Source organism: Culex pipiens, chromosome 2 (assembly GCF_016801865.2).
Source record: "Culex pipiens pallens isolate TS chromosome 2, TS_CPP_V2, whole genome shotgun sequence".
Lineage (NCBI taxonomy): Eukaryota > Metazoa > Arthropoda > Insecta > Diptera > Culicidae > Culex > Culex pipiens.
Genome location: NC_068938.1, coordinates 97,997,871 through 98,018,559, shown reverse-complemented (window position 1 = coordinate 98,018,559; position 20,689 = coordinate 97,997,871). Strand labels below are relative to the sequence as shown.

General features: G+C 34.7%; 1 protein-coding gene across 2 annotated transcripts in view; it reads right to left on the bottom strand.

The window, feature by feature from the left end:
• LOC120416878 (fez family zinc finger protein 1) overlaps positions 1 to 20,448 on the bottom strand; it is a 91,857-nt gene extending 71,409 nt beyond the window's left edge. Inside the window, exon 1 of one of the 2 annotated variants that reach the window (XM_052707798.1) lies at positions 19,583 to 20,448. In XM_052707798.1, the coding sequence (XP_052563758.1) occupies positions 19,583 to 19,964 (382 nt within the window). In that variant the 5' untranslated portion in view covers positions 19,965 to 20,448. The remainder of the gene's footprint in view (positions 1 to 19,582) is intronic. The other variant, XM_039578772.2, reaches the window with a different exon arrangement.
• Between the last annotated feature and the right edge of the window lie 241 nt (positions 20,449 to 20,689).

Genomic DNA, 20,689 nt, shown 5'->3' with positions numbered 1-20,689 from the left:
TCCTTGTAGTTAAAAGGAAGACACTAGAGGTTGGTACTAGCAATAGTGGCCGACAGCTACAACTTTGCCGAAGACTGCTAAGAGATTTGATAATTAGAACTGCTATAGTACAATTATTTGAAAAAAAAAAAAACAAAACATTTTGCCATTAATTTGGCAAAACTTTCTTTGAACGCGCGCATCCAGAGCCAGGCGTCGTTACCTGGGTCGTAACTATAGCAACGAGAAAACATCCAGCGTAGAACGGTCAAAGTTTGACATATTGAAAGAAACGCTTATTTGGATGTTGTGGAGGCTGGAATAGACTAATCTTAAAAATAATAGTTCTCTCAGATTTCGGTCATTCGATTTTTTTTTGTATTTTTTAATCCGACTGAAACTTTTTTGGTGCCTTCGGTATGCCCAAAGATGCCATTTTGCATCATTAGTTTGTCCATATAATTTTCCATACAAATTTGGCAGCTGGCCATACAAAAATGATGTATAAAAATTCAAAAATCTGTATCTTTTGAAGGATTTTTTTGATCGATAAATGATACACGGTAAAAAATTTGTTGGTGGTTTTTTGTTTATTTTTTGTCACTAAAACTTGATTTGCAAAAAAAAAACAGTATTTTTAATTTTTTTTTATTTTCTGATATGTTTAGAGGACATCAAATGCCAACTTTTCAGAAATTTCCAGGTTGTGCAAAAAATCTTTGAGCGAGTTATGAATTTTTGAATCAATACTGATTTTTTTCAAAAAATTGGTCGCAAAAAATTTTCAACTTCATTTTTCGATGTAAAATAAAATTTGCAATCAAAAAGTACTTAAGTGAAATTTTGATAAAGTGCACCGTTTTCAAGTTAAGGCCATTTTTAGTTAACTTTTTTGAAAATTGTCGCAGTTATTCATTTTTTTTAAATTAGTGCACATGTTTGCTCACCTTTGAAAATAATATTTTTGAAAAGCTGAGAAAATTCTCTATATTTTGCATTTTGCATGTCGATATCTCAGCAGCTAATGGTCCGATTTTCAATGTTAAAATAAAATATAATAAAAAAAAATTTAAACCAAGACTAACATTTTAAAACGGCGTAACATTGAATGTTTTGCCCTTTTCACGAATGTTTCATATTTTAACATTGAAAATCGGACCATTAGTTGCTCGACATTAGAAAATGGTGTGTTGTTTGGGTGGGACTTAGAAAACATAAATTTTCCTGTTTTTAAACCTTTGCATGGCAATATCTCAGCAACTAAGGGTCGTATCAACAAAGTTCAACAATGCAAAATTTAGAGATTTTTGTCAGCTTTTCAAAAATATTTTTTTCAAACGTGGGCAAACATGGGCACTAATTATAAAAAAATAAAAACTTCGACTATTTTCAAAAAAGTCACCTAAAAATGGATTTAACTTGAAAACGGTGCACTTTTTCAAAATTTCACTAAAGTACTTTTTGATTGCAAATTTGATTTTACATAAAAAAATAAAGTTGAAAAATTTTTGCGACCAATTTTCCGATTTTTTTAAAAAATCAGTATTGATTCAAAAATTCATGACTCGCTCAAAGATTTTTTGCACAACCTGGAAATTTCTGAAATTTCCTCTAAAACATATCAAAAAATAAAAAAAATATTAAAAAAAGTGTTTTTTTTGCAAATCAAGTTTTGTGACAAAAAGTTAAATAAAAAATCACATTTTTTTTACCGTGCATCATTTTTTTTCAGTGTAGTCCATATCCATACCTACAACTTTGCCCAAGACACTAAATCGATTAAAAAATTCCTTCAAAAGATACAGATTTTTGAATTTTCATACATCATTTTTGTATGACCAGCTGCCAAATTTGTATGGAAAACTATATGGACAAACTAATGATGCAAAATGGTTTCTTTGGGCATACCGAAGGCACCAAAGAGAATTGCCCACTTGGGTAAAGGATAATATTTAAAAAATATATATTTTGAAGCTTGATACCATTATGATTTCTTTGGTGGTGAATAATCTGATATTAAAATAGAGTTGATATAAATTACATGAAAAAGTAAACCATTTAATAAAGCTAATAAAATAATTTAATAAAATTATCTTTTAAACAACACAAAAAAATCTGGTAATATATTACGCCAGGTTTCAAAATTTCTCATCTTGTATAATCAATTCATGGTAAATAATTTAGCTTAATAAATGTTTAATCTGTATTTTTGATGAATTTTCATATCAACTATTGTAAGCTGGAGTCAATTCCAAATAATTAAATAAATAGATGAAGGTTACAATTATTCTTTTTTATTTACAAACTTTGAAAACAAAATAGTTAAGCCGACAACATTTGATGAATACAAGCCCCTTTTTTGTGATGAAATTAACTCAGAAACTTGAAATAAATCAATCAGCGCCGAAACGTCGGACACAGCATAAACAGCGTTTCACTTTGCCCAGACTGAGTAGCCGATCAAACTCCTTGAAATAAACTTTGCATTTCGCAATCCATTTGACTTGTGCGAGATTCATCAGCCATATAACAAAGTTCTACGTACTTAGCAGATGAGCGCTCATTGAGCGCGAACGAGCTCTAGTTACCTGACAAGTCCTCAAGCTCACGAATGAGCGAGCACTGCTACGAGCTCGCACGCACATTCGCAACCCTGACTTTTTTCCGGATCTAGGAAAAAAGATGCGATTTGTGTCCAAGCCCATATTACCTATTGAGGAGGAAGGCATCAGCAACATAGGTGGATCGTTTTTAATTTAGTTTTAGAGAGTGAAATGCCTTTTTATCCTGAGCATGGGTAAATAACAAGGGAAATGCGTAATAATACCTTTCCCTGGTATCAATACCAAATTTTGGTATTCCGGGACCCTTTAAAATTTGTCATCATTTGATCGTTGAAGCGTGTGACCGGTTGTGCTGATGGGATATTATGGTCCTGTTCAGCAACGGAGAAGGACAACCATGGGTGGTCTCTCATGCTCATGCTCATGCTCTCATGCTCCGGGACCCTTTAAAATTTGTCTTAAAGATTATGCAAGAGCAAAATGTTGTATCATACCAATTTAAGGTATTGTTTTGATATTGCAAAATTGCAGAATTTGTCAATGGTCGAACACCACATATTGGTATTCTTTTGGTATTACAGTATTTTATCAAATTCTTCTGAAACTATGGGAAAATTTTGACCAATTTTGACAAAATAATTAATTTTGCGATAAAATGATATTTCGAAGCAAATGCTTTCATTGAAAACCGGAAATTTCAAACTTGATTTTAAACATTTTTGATTTACCCCCTAAAAAAATGACTTGAAACTGTGGAAAAATTTCTAAGTCAGGATGCCACATTTTGGTATTATTTTGTTATTGAAAGGTTTTCATTCCTCTGAAACTATGGGATTTTTTTAAAAAAAATTGATGAGATAATTAATTTTGCGCTAAAATTACTTGAAACTTACAAAGGTTAAAGCTGATTTTCATTTTTTCTTAATATAACCACTAAGATTAAAAAAAAACGTTGAAATTTCTCTAAGTTGGGATGGTTTTATTTTGAGGTATTATTTTACCCTTGGAATAACATGGTTTGGTATTGTTGTGCCCTTCCACATATAAGACTTTAGTATGATTTCATGGTATTTTACCATCTATTACTGGGCAACCAAGGGCACATTTTGGTCCCTGTTATTTGCCCAAGTAATACCAAAATTTGGTATTCCCGTCTTATTTACCCCTGCTCGGGATAGGAAGAGAGATAAGCAGAAACTCGCTGAGGTTTAATTATTTGTGCTAACTAAATCCCAAAATAAATTATCTAATTTTCACATGTTTGGTACAATTTGCATCAATTGCATATCAATTTTTTTTTATTCGGTGACCAGCGCTGGATCTTTTTTGAAAGAAGGAGAAAAAATCTTACTTATTCGTCTCAGAATTGTTAAACATTGATCTTTTAGTTCTGGAGACAAAGCCAATATAATTGAATTTCTTAAGAATCACCAAAATAGCATTCAGTTTGCATATGCCACAGTATAACACCTCATCACCTACACCTACAACATTTATCAAGACATCAAATCGATCAGAAAATCTCTTCCAAAGAATGTCTGATTAAGTGATCAAAATTGTCACTTTTTGGGAAAGTTTATCAAACATATTTAAATAACAGAAAACTACGCACAAGCTTGTACTCAACATCACATTAAAGAAATAAATTTGTTTTGCGTGGCTAATTTAAAATATGTCACAAGATTTACATTTTTTGCCGTTTGACCATAACCGGCAAAGTGCACGACTCCCGGCTATAAATAACCTTCGTCTTGTTCGGGTCTTAAAGTGAAATGTTTTTTATTCCTTCTGATTTCCCGAGCAAAAAAAACCTGCCACATATGCAACACACTAAATTGAGTGATATATTCAACGGTTGCTCCTGTCTTGTCATTCCGTCACAAGTAGAATGACTTAATTTAGTCAATCTTTTTTTTTGCCTTTTGCTTTAGTATAAGCACTGTCACATAATTTCGAGCTGGTGTTACAAACTATTGCGGCGACCACATGTGAGTGCAAATGTGCGATGTGTGTTTATTCTTTTCGTAACTCTTTTCCCGAGGTCGTAACATAATTCCACTTGTTCAGCATTCATTATTCGCTTGCCCCGCCGAGGGGGAGACACACCAAATGTGGGGGATTATGTTACTCTCGCGACGAAGTTCATTCACAAAAAAGCTAGATAATTACTTGAGACTTTCCATTGATGACTTTTTTCGCGCTCGCGCGCTACTCATGCGTGGTCTTTCGGGTTTGTATTGGGGGTGCTCACTTGACACATATGCAAATTTCGTAAAAATCTAAGCCAAAACTTGTATAAACTCTTCTGACTTCTGAAGATATTTTACAGACAAAATTTATTTAGAAAATGATGATTAAGACAAGACAACACCACAGATGCAGGTTTTCAGAGCTCATTTTATTGCTCAACAACTTGTTAGAGGCACCATGTCGGCGGAAAAGACTGAAAAAGTTGACGAGGCGCGGATTCTTTGAGATTTTTTCGGCAGACGGAAGGGTTGAGGGCACAAATGAGTGATGTAACGAGTTTACAAATGTCAGCTTCCTGTCTGCTTGTTTTGAAAGATTTACAAATTTCTCGTTCTGGCTTGTGGAAGGAACGCAGCAGCTCGTTGCAGAGATTTATGAAAATCGTTTAATGAGCTATTAATCTTGGTTTCAGTTTAGAATTTGTAAGGCCTGCCCATGGGAATCGGGGTGTGGGAGAAACCACTTTCTGACTGGGTGATGATTTATAATGGGAAATTAGCTCGGAAAATAAACTGCCTGTGACACCGCCGACGGCAGCACTCGATAATCGTAGTTCAGCTGTGAAATTAAATGTTGGACGCTTCAAATGAATGAATATTAATAAATTAATTATTCATCACCGGGCGCGTGGATCCGTGGGCAATGCCACAATCAACAGGCGCCGATAGTTGCGACCCGAATGGATTACTGTGGCGGTTTCCATCAAAATGGAAATTTGCCAGTATTTAAATTTTAATTACCGAGAGCTCCCCTTGCTCCCGAAAAGCTTCCAGGGATCATCACCAACAGTCGCACATCTGTTGCGTGTGACGACAGCACTTTAAAGTGAATCCATTACCTCCAATACCGGACCGACATCAGTCATCCGAGCTAGGAGAAACTCCCAAGACGCACTCGGACAGGCAATTAAGCAATTACTTGGGATGCTCTACCAGAAGCTGATCCACTCCAAGGCAGATTCTCCTTTGGTTCATCGACCATGATGCTTGGTTGTTTTCCCCGCAGTCTCCACAAATTGAGTCGTCACCGATGTTGTCGAGTCGTCGTCGCATCTGAAGAAGACACCAGACTCGATGGACTCGAGAATCTTTGACCGTAGGCCGTAGGGTTTCTGGTTTGGTTGGTAATCTTGTGGAGAGGGACCAAACCGGTGTGATGATTTGTGCGGTGTGATCCCAACACTAGTTACCGGCCCATCGGGGGAGTGGTAAGATCTCTGCGGCTGGAGACTCAATCCAGGCTGGACATCATCGTTGGGACAGGCCAATCTGTCCAGTTTTCGTGTGACGATGAGTAGTGCTGGATTGGTAACAAGAACGATGTCAGGTTCTTGGCATTCAACTGCCTTGGTAGTATGAGAATTTGTGAAACTTTGATGGTAATTTGTTCTAATTTACCACAGCACTCATCTTGGGAGACAGAATCAAATGTGGACGAACTTTATGGAAGCGTTAAGTGGTATGTAAACAAAGTCGATTAAGAAGTGGTTTAAAGAACATTTCATAGAGTTTTACAACAATAAAATCTACACGTCGTTCAAATGTTTTGAGTTTTAAATCAATCAAATTTGTTTAGTTTTATTTTTCTAACATCCTTTGAACAATATCCCGACGATTCTTTTGACGCGTGTTTTTTCGTAAATCTTAATGCTGAATATCTTTATAAATCCAAGGGGCATTCTTAAATGCATTTAAATCATGGTTGTTAATCGATCAATTTATCGTCGATAATATTATCGTCTAACGATAACGATAATAGTCGTTGGGACGATAACGATAATCAATCGTTATCGTCATTTCAACAATTCTACCGGCGATAATTCTTAACGCCGATAATGAACGAAAACTCATTTTTGAAATCTTTTTAAAATCGACTTAATTCAACCATATCTTGAAAAAAATTCAATGCTTTCACTAAGAATATATTTTTTGAAAATATAGTAGGTGAGCAGTTCTCTACAGAATCGGTCTTTTTTCTTTAATATTATTTTTTGTATTTTTTAATCCGGCTGAAACTTTTATGGTGCCTTCGGTATGCCCAAAGAAGCCATTTTGCATCATTAGTGCGTTCATATAATTTTCCATACAAATTTGGCAGCTGTCCATACAAGAATGATATGTGAAAATTCAAAAATTTGTATCTTTTAAAGGATTTTTTGATCGATTTGGTGTCTTCGGCAAAGTTGTAGGTATGGATATGGACTACACTGAAAAAAATGATACAGGGTAATTTTTTTTTGATAATTTTTAATTTCACTTTTTGTCACTAAAACTTGATTTGCGAAAAAAACACTATTTTTATTTTTATTTTTTTTAATATGTTTTAGAGGACATCAAATGCCAACTTTTCAGAAATTTCCAGAATGGGCAAAAAATCTTTGACCGAGTTATGAATGTTTGAATCAATACTGATTTTTTTTTCAAAAAATCGAAACATTTGTCGCAAAAAATTTCAACTTCATTTTTAGGTGTCAAATCGAATTTGCAATTTAAAAGTACTTTAGTGATTTTTTGATAAAGTCCACCGTTTTCAAATTGTATCTATTTTTAGGTAACTTTAATAAACAAAGTCGCAGTTTTTTTCATTTTTTTTCAAATTATTGCCCAAGTTTGCCCACCTTTGAAAAAAATAAATTTTTGAAAAGCTGAGAAAATTGTCTATATTTTGCTTTTTTGAACTTTGTTGAAACGACCCTTAGTTGCTGAGATATTGCCATGCAAAGGTTAAAAAACAGGAAAATTGATGTTTTCTAAGTCTCACCCAAACAACCCACCATTTTCTAATGTCGATATCTCAGCAACTAATTGTCCGATTTATAATGTTAAAATATGTACCTATCGTGAATTTTTCGATATTCTCGAAAAAAAAATATTTTCAAAAAATTTAAATCAAGACTAACATTTTAAAAGGGCGTTATATTGAATGTTTGGCCCATTTGAAATGTTTGTTTTAATAAAAAAATAAAATATTGTTTTCGAAATGATACAAAAATTTCACGAATGTTTCATATTTCAACATTGAAAATCGGACCATTAGTTGCTGAGATATCGTCATTAGAAAATGGTGGGTTGTTTTTAAATCTTTGCATGGCAATATCTTAGCAACTAAAGGTCGTATCAACGAAGTTCAAAAAGCAAAATATAGAACAATTGCATAACTTCTCAAAAAAAACTGTTTTCAAAAGTGTGCAAACATGGGCACTAATTCTGAAAAATTCTGGAAATTTCTGAAAAGTTGGCATCTGATGCCCTTTAAAACATATCAGAAAAAAAAATTAAAAATAGTGTTTTTTTTTTTGCAAAACCAGTCTTAGTGACAAAAAGTTAAATAAAAAATCACCATTTTTTTACCGTGTATCATTTTTTTTTCAGTGTAATCCTTATCCATACCTACAACTTTGCCGAAGACATCAAATCGATCAAAAAATTCCTTCAAAAGATACAGATCTTTGAATTTTCATGTATCATTTTTGTATTGCCAGCTGCCAAATTTGCACGAAAAATTATATGGACAAACAATGCAAAATGGCTTCTTTGGGCATACATAAAATACATGAAAAAAAAACGAATGACCAAAATCTCTGAGTATTGCTCATATATCTTAAAGAAAAATCAATTTTAAAAATTACCACCATTGAAATTTCGCAGAATTTCCCAATATCACTGACGAAGTACTCTCACTCTGTGCACATTTCACAGTGGATAAACAAAATGAAAGCACGGAAAAGCAAAAGCAAAAAAAAAACTCTGAAAACATCCCCAACCTCGGCAACGCCACCCGGAAGGGGGATGAAAAAACAACCTCCCCCCTGGAATCTGCCAGTGCGAATGAGAGCTGCTTTCCATCAGAGGGACCCAAGAGCAGCACGAACGGTGGCGGTGGCATGTGATGATGAAATATTGTTTTTGATAAATTAAATTTCAAAGTTTTTTTTTGTGTGCGCTCGTGAACGCTTCTTCTGGGGATTCGGCTCGGCTTCACATCCCACTTGATGCTTCCAGGTTTTTTGTTCGTGGATCCCCCGGTCCAGGAAATAATTAATATTTACAACTTTTTATTTTGATTCCCGAAAAATTTTCGGCACATTGTTTTTTCGTTGGAGGGTGTCAGCTGGAAATTTAAATTCGTTTCGTGCGCCCGGCAGGAAATGAACATTTTCGAGATGAAAAGCAAACATTAAGCCTTGTAAGATTGGGATCAAACGCAGCGATTCGCAGGTTGGCGGATTTCATTTGATGAATGTACTTGGAAATCACATTTAAATGTAAATTTTGCCTTCTGCATTCAGATTTGTAGCCAGACACGATTTCAATACTTTCCATTTGGAAGAACTAAAATTTCTGCAGAAAAAAACGCACGATTCAAAAACATGTGTCGCTTGAATGGTTTTTTGTGTTCGATTGACACTCCACAGAAGCTTCTGGCAGCAATCAGAAGCAAAAAAGTAGTCAAGCCAAATAGCGGAGCAAAATACCGGATGGAGATTCATGTTCTTTTTGCCTTTTCAAGATTTTTCCCCCCTTCCCAGCTTATGACTTTATTTATGGCACTCGATCTAATTTTTCATTCATGAATTAAAGCGTACATGGTTCAAATTTGCACTCGACTCCCAAGTGGCCTCTTCCTGGACTCATCTTGGCACACCACCACCAGATGCCGGGAAGTTTCCATTAGTCTGCCAACCTGGGGCTGGCCACGGCATGTGGCGAAAGCAATGGAAAACCTCACAGGCTCATTAATTATGTATAATTATGGGGCAGGAATTTGAAACTGGCCCCTGGTTGGCAAAAAAATGAGAATGAAAGAGATAAAGTGGTCCAGAGGGGGTAGCGAGTTGGCTCCAAAAACTGGGATTTGGTCCCCCGGAATGGTATGCGCGCACGTGGAACCGGGCCGGGCTAACATGTCTGGTGGCCGCTGTCTGGGATTTCCAACATTGTCCCGGTAATTAAATTATCCTTGATTCGCGCCGGGTTTTACCCGGATCATGAACTGCGGATTATGGCTGGATTTGGCAGCGATGTGGAATAGTTTGCTTTGTGATTTTTAACTGTTTATTACTGATCTGGCAACACTTTGCGCATCTTTACAGCATTTGGTGGACAAACCACCGTACTCCCTAAAAATAAATATCTTGACGCACATCAGCTAGGGGAACAGCATGTAATTTAATCGTGCACCTAATATTGGAATATCCACCCTTTTCGTGTAACGTCCAGAAATATGATGTTTTGATTTAATGAGTTCAATTTCGCTATTTAAAAAAAAATATAAAGATTTTTTCAAAGTTTTGAGTTACAGATAAAAAAAATAATGTCGAAGCAAAAAAAATTTTTCAAACACACACAAATATTCATTAATCTTGCTTGTTAATTTAAAAGAATGTTGTGTTTTTCGAACAAACATTTGGCTTTAATTTGGCAACTCGTTTAAAATATTTAAAATTTATTTGAAATTACCACGATCGCAGTTCTAGAGTTTCATAAAAACATATTTTAAACCGCAATCTCTTGTTTGTTAACATTTCAGCTATGGGAAAGGGAAAAAAGGTCGAGGAAATTTCAATGTTTTTTGTTCATATACTATTCAAATGGGGAGGAGGGCAACATTAATGTAATATAAAAGAGAAGGGAACCGCATAATTTCTCCATACAAACGTTAGAGAAAAAAAATTTCACATCATTTCGTAATTCCAAAATCGCACTTGATGAGGAGCTTTCTTGATTATGTGTTTTTTAAATTAGGAATTCGGAGAGAAATTGTTGGCCGTTTAGCTACTTTACAACTCTTTTGACTCTAATTCTTCTTAAAATTATTTATACCATGTTGTTTGAATTATTATATTTAGAATTTATTTGAAGTTTAAAAAAAGGAAGGTTTCGATCAACGCATTGCAACTTATTATAATCACACTAAAAAAATAAAATAAAATAAAATAAACTTCGACAATCTGAACAGATTAATTTTCTGCAGGGTTTACAAAGTATGTTTCAATTAAAATCAGTGGTTCTCAACCGTATTCGGTCCATCCCCCTTGGTTTATTTACAAAAGCATCATTCTCCCTTCCACATAAAAAAAAAACTTATTTGGCAAGAATAAACTGAACAATGTTTGTTTGTTTTCGATTGGTCTGAATCCAAAATAATTGAAAAAAGGTTTTTTTTAAGAAGAAACGTAGGAGTTTCTTAGTAACAAATATATTTAAAAAAACAAATTTAATAATGTTTGAACTAAAATAAAAAAAAAACTATACAAATATAGTTTTTTTTACGTCTGAGAGAGCCTTTTTTAAATAAAAGAACACTTGTATGCCAATCAATGCAAAAAACAACTGTCTTTTCCATGAAAAAATAAATGTTAAACTTTCGCTAATTTTAACTTCACAGAATTGAAAAATGTTTTCAAAGAGTTATGAAACTAGAAAATTTACAAAAAAAAATCTCAAAAGACCTTGAAAAAGGTCTAAAAAAAGTATTATAAAATCTTTTTTATATTTTTTCAACGGTTGAGAAATGCTGATTGAAAAGAAGATATTTTTATATATCAAACGTCTGAAGGTGACTGAGAAAATATTAACATCACAATTACAACCAGGGTTGCCAGGTTGCCAGATAAATCTGGGAATGCCAGATTTTTCAAGTTTCAGCTAGAATAAAGATTTATCCTTCTCAGAGCCAGATTTTGCAAGATTTTGCGAGATTTTCCTCTCCATGTCCATATTGAACAATTTTTTGATTAAAACAAACAAATTTAATTGAAAATTAAAAAAAATAGAATAAGTTTTTCTTAGAGAGGATGCAAATTAAACATTTTTGAGGTCATAAAATGAATTAAACCAATTAATTCATATCCTCTTTCCCCTGCACCATTGAGAACAGTTAAATTTTGTTTGCCAGATTTTTCCAGATTTTTGATCGATACATTGCCAAATTTTCTTTTTTTTTTTTGACTTGGTAACCCTGATCACAACACTGACAAATATTTATTAGCTTCTGCTGCGTCATAGCTCAAAAGTTATCGTTTTAATTCTCTGAAGACACCAAAAATTAAAACAAAAATGTTTATCTGCGATCTTCTTTCTTCTTGTTCAAAATTGATCAGAAGTTCTGATCTCAGGATATAATTTTTAGCATATTTAGATAGATTTAGATGCATGGAAAATGGCTTTTTTGGTCGTAGTTTAAGGAAAATCTTTTTTTTTGTAAACCGTTGAACAAAATTAGTTTTTAAATTGAACCTGAAATGCTCGAGTGAGCATGAGCATGAGCATGAGAGACCACCCATGGTTGTCCTCCTCCGTTGCTGAACAGGACCGTAATATCCTATCAGCACAACCGATCACACGCTTCAACAATCTAGTAATGTTTCCCTTATCAACAGCATGTATAAATGCGCAGAAAAGACAAAACAACAAGATCACCAAAACTAGAGCTGGTGCGAATAGGCAACAGTCGTTGGCCACCAACGGCGCCCGCCATGTCAGTTTGTAGATCTCGAGGGGACGGGACGGGAAACTGAAATGCTCGAGTATAAAATAAATCAGTTAAATAGCTGATGTGGTATTTGGTTTAAAAATTCGAAAGATGAATTATTTCTCCGTTTAAAAAAATGTACATTGCACTTACACCAAAATAACCATTCCTGCCTCCCGGAACCAACTCCAAACATGAAAACGTGAGCAGCTCAAACCACGGTCATCGCAGACATTTTTTTGTTCGCTACCCCCAAAATTTCCTCCAAACAACCTTCCACAGATTCAGCATCCCACTGGAGCTCGACAATTGCTATAATATTAAAAGCAGATCGCTTGCTTGGCTCGCTCTAGTGTGCTGTTAATTAAGCCTAAATGAATTAAGCTTGGCTTTTCCTTCTCGCCCCAAACTGCCCCCGTTCAGATGCAATGCAGCAGATTTTCCGAAAGGCAGGAAAACTCCGGAAAACCGTTGCTCACATATGGCTGCCTTTGGTACCACCGTTGGGAGCACCATGATAGCGAATGTGTGCGCTGAATTTTAATGAGAAAATTTGCGCTTTTTTCCCGTCCGCTTTTCCGTCGGATTTCTGGTGGAAAGACAATAATGTCGGAAAGATTTTCCTGCGGGTGACGTCGAGTGGGATGAAGACACTGCTGATTTTCGGTCGGAAGCTAAAGGATCATTACACTCCCTCCCCCCGGTGGGGATCTCGTTAAGGTTGATTAATAGACGGTTGTTATGGCAGGGACTCGGAGCGTGGAACGGTCTCTAGGTGGAGCTTTGCTTTACGCTGGATGTGCCCGGAAGTTTATTGTGAATGAACTCACTCTGACTGGTCAAATCAATAATCCTGGCTGTTGTGTTAGCAAGGTTGTGGATTAAGTTCGAGATTTGGGCGAAAGTGAATTAGAGCAATTCCTGGGGTGATTCATTGGAGTTTTTTTTTAAACAAAATTAGTGAATAAAAAAATCAAAACAGTTTTTTGGTCTAACAGCTGCTGTAAATATTCCATTAAACCCCACCTCCCCCTTCAATTACGGGCAGGATTTCGCGAAAACAATCCCAGAAATGCTCAAATGACCCCATTCATCCTTCATGCGCGCCACCAAGGATGACACGTGGCACTTCTCCCACCCGGCCCAGTGGCCATCATCACGCCCCAAGCCCGAACTCGGATAAATCCAGTAGATGAACGATTTGAGCAAAAAATCCTGGGCTTTTTTGTGTCATTTTTTTTTTGCTTCTCGCTTTTCCTACTCTACTCTGTCACTGGAAAGTGCTTTTGCTTCCGCTGCTACTTGTTTGCCAACAGTTTTCCACTCTGCTTTGCTTTTTTTCCGGGGAGTTTTGGACACTGTTGGCTGTGTGTGTGTGAGAGAGAGAGAGTGACTCTGTTGATGCTGCTGCTTTGGTATCCCAAATGTACTTTGTGTGAACCGTCATGGAGGTTGAACTGTTCAATGGAGGGAATGTGCTAAATCAATTTTTGAAATAAAAAACCTTTTAAAATGCAATAATTTTAAAAATATTCAAGAATATTTTTTTCGGTCAAGGCTCATTCTTAAATATCTTAGTATGAAAATTAGTCATCGTCTTGGCAAGATACAAGCATAAAATGAAAAGTTATAACAAATTTGTTTTCAATTTTTTTAAAATGCATTGTTAAAATGGAATCCAACCTCCAGGATTTTGGTATTTAAAAAAATGTTCCTATGTTACTATTGGTGATAAATCAAATATGGATCTTGGAGATATTTTAAATTGACCAACATTCGAATCAAATTTAATAGAAATTTTAATAAATTTATAAAGGAAGTGAACATTTTTATCAAATAATAAAATCATTTCTAATTATGATAAATTGACATGTACATAATGTACATAATTATCAATCATCAAAACATTTCGAAAAGATGATGCTGTGTGGAATTTTATTTACCTCAAATTTATCAAATAAAAATCCTCGGATATTTTCAGAATAAATAAAAAAATACAACCATTACAAGAGATTGGCAAAGGATTTGATTCTAGAAAAATTATACAATAAAACTCTTCAAATGCAGGAATAAACAAATAAAAAATCAATTAATACTTTAAACAAAAACGAGATTTGTGAACATAGTTACGAAAATAACATAAAATTACAAAAATACAAAATGTATCCGGTAATCAACCAAATCTTTAATTTCGGCTGACATAAGATATAATGAAAAAAAAATGAGTGAAAATATTAAAAAAAAATATTTTCAAACTCAAATAAGATAATTCTAAGCAATACCAATTATATTAATTAAAAAATCAGTTTTATATCACAAATCAGGACCATTCGGAAGTTTTTTTTACCTTTGTTTAGTTATCAGCTTTTTTTTCAAAATACAAGTCATATATGTACTTTGAAAAGGGGATATTCTCATATGTTTGGTAGGATAAGGTTTCGATTCTTTTTAAATCCAATTTGCTGATTTTCGTTATAAAAACAAATTAATTTGTAAAACATTTTGAAGAAATTTGTTTGCTATTTCCATTAAATAATATATTAATTATTATTAGTCAAAACGCTCTAAAATTGGTGTTATCGATTTGCAAAGTGTTGAAATCCCAACAAAAGGTGCTTTTCAATCATTCTTTTTTTTTCAAACATGTTCCAGGACTCTTTGCGTAATTTTTAGTTTTTTGATTTGAAAATTGCTGCAACCCTGTTTGATTCAAAAATAAGGCTGATGCAAATATTTTTCAAAGTTCAACGGCCGAGGGGAGGTGGTTTGCCATTTCAATGAAAAAAAATCGTTGGAAAATGCATACTCATACTCATAATTACGCAAAAAAAAACATATTGTACATCGAGTAGTCACTAAAATTTAAAAGCTTTTTTGAACTAACCCATGCATGGTAAAAATGATTCTGAACGCAGGGGAATGCATTTTAAATTGAATTCAGCTGATTGTACTGAAATTTCCATTAAAAATTTCAAGTTTTTTGGAAACTATTTTTGCCCCCTGATTTTTTGGGCCGAATTTGAAGAGAATAGTGTTTTTTTTAAAGGAAAAAAGGACTAATGAAAAAAAAAATCACCCAAGGTTGGTCCAAGAAAAAAATGTAGCACAAAAAAACTGGTTTGAAAAAGATAAATGACGATTTTAAAGATTTTCCACAAGTATTTTTGAGTTTAAATACAGTTAAAGCATTTTTGATAAATAAACAATTTCTGTAGCTCATAATTTGGATGTTGAATTAGAAGCTGTAAGGCCGTTGCAAATATTTTTCAATGTTTAGGTCGCCTCCTCCCTTCAAAATTTGTCCGAAAAATCAGGGGGCAAAACATTTTTTTTTTTTTCAAAAATCATCAAAATGTCAATGGAGATAGAAGTCTAATCGACTGAGAACAATTAAAAAAATTAATGATTGCAAAACAACTGTACAGGTGTATAAAGCATTTGGCCAGCACTTTAATTTTTTTAAGTTTTTTTTTTTTTTTACCACCCCCCCCCCCTTCCTTCTCCCCCTCCACTTTGATCAGAGTTGAGGTACATAAACTTCAAAAAATATTTGCAACGGCCTAATAAGATAATGAAAAACATTGTTTTTACTAAACTAACAGATTTTTCTAAATTCACTCATCTATACAGTGCTCATCCCCCATTCACCCCGGCAAAAGTTATGAAGCATATGCGAATCGCGCCTCATTCCACCAACAATTTCCCCCTCACATCCAGTGAGAAAAGACCCCCTCGTGACGACCTGTCGTCGTCGGACAGGACACTCCGCACCGGATGCGGAACCTGAATTATTGTTGACGGCCCGGCATAGTCCGGGGGGCTCAGGCCATGCTGCCGCCGTGGTGTGGTGTCTTTGCTAAAAGCCCACTGCGTAATTATTTTTTCGTCATTTTTAATTAACTGTAACATAGCCCGGTGCCGCCAGCGAGGACAACGCGCCCCAGAATGGCTGATTTTGTCATCCGTGGTGGGGCGCGGACGCGAAAGATCACAGGCCACGTGAAGCGACAAACAACGGGAGAAAAAAATCCGACGGATTACAGTTGAAAAATTTATGGATTTCAGAAAACATGGGCTTTTTTTGCACGTTTTCCCCGTCGCCCAGTTGGACGTTGTTTGAGAACTGGGGTTTTTTTTTTCGCGTTGCGCTTGAAATTTGTTTGATTTCCGCGAGGCTCACAGTTTTGCGAACACGTTTCCGCTGGTAGTTTTTTTATGAGTTATGGTTGCGTTGAAAGTTTGAATGGACCGGGCCGTGACATTTGGTTTGTTTCATCTCGTTTTAGCGGACGGGAAGTGGGGTTTTGTGTTTTGGTGCCCGCAAAGGAGTGTTGCGAAATTTGGAATAGCAATAAATTTGGCAGAGAAATTCAGAAGCTGGTGACATGTCACAGATGTTTTGTTTAGATTAGTTGTTTGGAATGAAAATTTGCATAAAGGAAATTGATTTTGGTGTGAAAGCTATCTTGATTGATCTTTACCAAACATGAAATATTTCATTGCTATCAGCAGACTCGCAAGCATGAAAATTCAATAGTTTTCACATATTTTTTTCAATAAATAAAATAAAATATTAACTAGTTGTTTCTGACGAGAAAAGAAAAATAAGATAAAACTCCAGATTTTGAACAACATCATCATTTGCTTAACTCATCCATTCAAAATAATAATTCCTACTTATAGCAACAGGTTTCTTGCGATTGTTTTCCTGTATTCCGTTTCATTATACAACAAACTGTAATTCCTTCCGTTGACTCAATCAACCTGTAATTCAAATATATTAAAAGCTCAGCATTTTCATTAAATTATTAATGTTGCTAAATTCGGGCTCTTTAGTTTGACAATTTCATTTCAGTTTTAGTCACCGGTTTGTGTTTGCTTCAATATAGATATTTTAGATAAGGAAATCGATACCGTCATCAGGGGTGACAATGGGTCTGGGGGGTGAGATTGGGTCTTACAAAAATGCTAAAATTTGTATTACCTAATCTCACCCCAGACCTAATTTCACCCCTGATGACGGTACTCAATACTTGATATTGTATTTAAAAATCACTTTGAATATCCAAATAACAAAAACTACTTCTGTGTGTTTATCTAAATAATAAGTACTTAACAAATCGATTTTATTTCGTATGATTTATGTTCGAATAAAGAAAAAACAATCATGAACTTATTGTAGAAAACTTTAAAATTATAAGTCTCCAAAACAATTTTGAGCTAATCTTCAATGAAATGACTACTTTTATTTTAAAAAAATGGTATTAAAAAGTTTGTCTGTCATAAAACATTGTTACTGATAGTATACTGAGAAATTTGCGCTTTTTATTTTAAAGCAATTATTTGATTTGTTTTAACAAATTGCTTAAACATTTGCCTTTTTTGTACACAATATTTTTGTTCGGTATTTACCATCATAATTTAACATATAAATAAATAAAATGGATCAACAACACAAAACAATGGATTTGTCTTCTCTCTGGAGCAGATACATAATATGTATTTTGGTTTATTTTGTATTATTGCAAAACTAGTTTTATGTCCGTCGAGTCTGGTCAAAATCAAGGGAAGGCAATCAAATGAAAATATATTTAAAAATTTAGGCCTTCCACATTTTCCACATTTAAGTGCAAAAGAATCGTAAAATCCGAATGCATGTGAAAAGGTCAAAAGCAATAAAATCTCATGGACAAAAGGTCGAAGGTGTACCAATGGCCGACAGATATGTTTTAAAACTCTCCATAATTCCATTCCATAAGGACAGAATTGTAAAAACAAGTAAAATTTGCTTGATGACTAACTATTAGTCTTAAAACTCTTCAAAAATACAGGTTATGTTTCAAAGAATGTTAAAAGGAACAAAATGTTAGCGAAACAATATTTGTTTTTGAAAAATATTCAAATTTGGACGTTTTAAAGAACTGTTAAGTTTGAATGAATACATAAGAATCATTAAAATATTACTGAAACAAGAATAAAGATAATTTGCAAAACTAATAAAATTACAATTAATTACAATTAATCTAAAACATGAAAAAACGTTATTTGACGTTCAAAAAAATAGAAAAATGACACAAATTTCATTGAAACATTTGTTTTTTGAAAAATATTCAAATTTGGACTATAAGTCATGAAATTTTTTAAAGAACTGTTAAGTTTGAAAGATTAAATAAACTCATTAAAATATCACTGAAACAAGAATAAAGATAATTTGAAAAACTAATAAAATTATTTGAATAATGTTTAAATTTAGACTTTTTCTCACAAAGAACGGCATATGCTTGAAGAATGTTAAAATGCACAGAAATATTACAAATACAATATCTTTTTTGGAAACAATGCATAAATTACAATAAATCTAAAACATGAAAAAACGTTATTTAACGTTCGGAAAATATAAAAATGGCACAAATTTCATAGAAACAGGAGTAAATTACTTCTGAATTTAAAAAATGCTTTTCCGTTATTTAATAAAAAAACTTTTGCAAAAACTGCTTATTTTTCAAACTCACAAAAAATATAAATTTTGATTAATACAATAAATTAATATTTTGGTATTAGACCTTTTATCCACTTTCAATTATTGGTCCTTTCGACCTTATGTCTTTTAACCTTTTGGCTCATAGTCTTTAAATGTATCAATACAGTATTAAACATCAAAATTAATGATTATTTGCACCCTTTAGTTTACAACAATCTAAATTTTAACAAATTGCATTTTTCTAATCTAATCTAATTAACAAATTTTAGTCATATTCTATATAAATTTAAACGAACACAAATTTGCTAGATTGGTCTTATTGCTTAATTCATTATTTTATGTGATACAGTGAAAAAAACTTTGGATCCATCAAATATTTTTTTTAGCATGGTAAAATTTAAGATAGTATGCCCGAAAGTATTCATGCTTTTGAACCAGTTCATTTAGAAGTGGTAAAACAGCATATATGCAATTTATGTGAATGTGAGCAGTTAATCCTGAACAATCGCAATTTAACGTTCTTTGTGTTATTTGCATTAAGTTCCTTAAATCGGTAAAATCGGTAAATTGTTATTTAATTGAACAAAAATTATTATTTTTATTATTATTTAATTGAACTAAGACAAAAACCTTAAATCACATGAGACCTAATCGGCTCACAGCTAATTCCACGATAAGAAACATTTCCTATTTAGTTTAGGTTGAGTGAATAAGTTTCCTATCAAGTTACTTTAAAAAAATTCTGGTTGAGTTGGTATTTAAACGCACAAAAAAAAATTAAATATTTTGGTTTCCAAACTAAGAATTTCGATCTTATCGATCTTATCACACTCACCACCGTCGGCTTTCCCCCGCGGCAGCACCACTTTGAACGCACTCGTTAGCGCGGCCGTGGTGCCACCGCCATTGCCGCAACCACTTCCTGCAGCCCCACCACCGTTCTGTTGCTGTTGTTGATGTGCCGCCAGCAAGGACCCCATCGCATCCCTATGATGGTGCTGCTGCTGGTCCTCGCCACCACTTCGACCATTCCCTCCACTACCGAACCCACTCGCACCGTTGTTGTTATTGTTCAGTATGCTGATACTGTTGTTGTTGGTGTTCACGTTGACGTTCACATTGTTCAGCTTGATGTTCACCATGGTTACACTGAAATCCAACGGCAACTGCGATTGCTGCTGGGGTTGCTGCTGCGGAACTTCACTCACTTCCATCATGGTTGCTGGGGTTTGGATTTTTTGCCGAATTGACCGAAACGCATAAAATCACACTGGCTACTTGGATTCAGCTGGATTGCTGTGCCATAACGGTTCACCTGCTCAAATCACGCTTAAATCACACACCGAAGTCACTACCCCACGCCAGCAAATCTCGACTTTGCCAGGGCAAACAACAGATAAATCGCGCGCCGAACACCGTCACTACGAAGCTTCACTGTAGAACTACTTCAAAGACCGGAACCGTATCGTGTGTACCGCCTCTAGCAGAGTTCGCCGTGATACTGCTTCACCCGCATCCATTTCCAATTCAGTCCAGCCAACCAACCAACCAACCACTACAACTCTCTTGCTCTCTTTGCTTATCAACTGCGCTCTTCCACTGTTCTTCTTCATCCTCCTCTTCGTCGTCATCGCTTGCTTGATAAATTCAATCATTGCCGCGATGGGCTCGCACATGAGTTATGTTGTTCTTCCTCGCTGCTCACCCCGTATCGCTCCCTCTCACTCACACCTCCATAATCCTCGCGCTGATCTCCCTACGCGACAATCCTTCGGCGAGAAATCTCCCTCACTCACACAGTTGCACTTGTCCAACCACCACACCGTCAACAAAATCCTTTCGGTTAACCCTCAAAGCGGCACAGCTGACCGACTCCTGCTGAATCGGGGACCATTTTTGCCCCTCGGGAGGGCACCCCTCTCACTCACACTAGCGCCCCGCT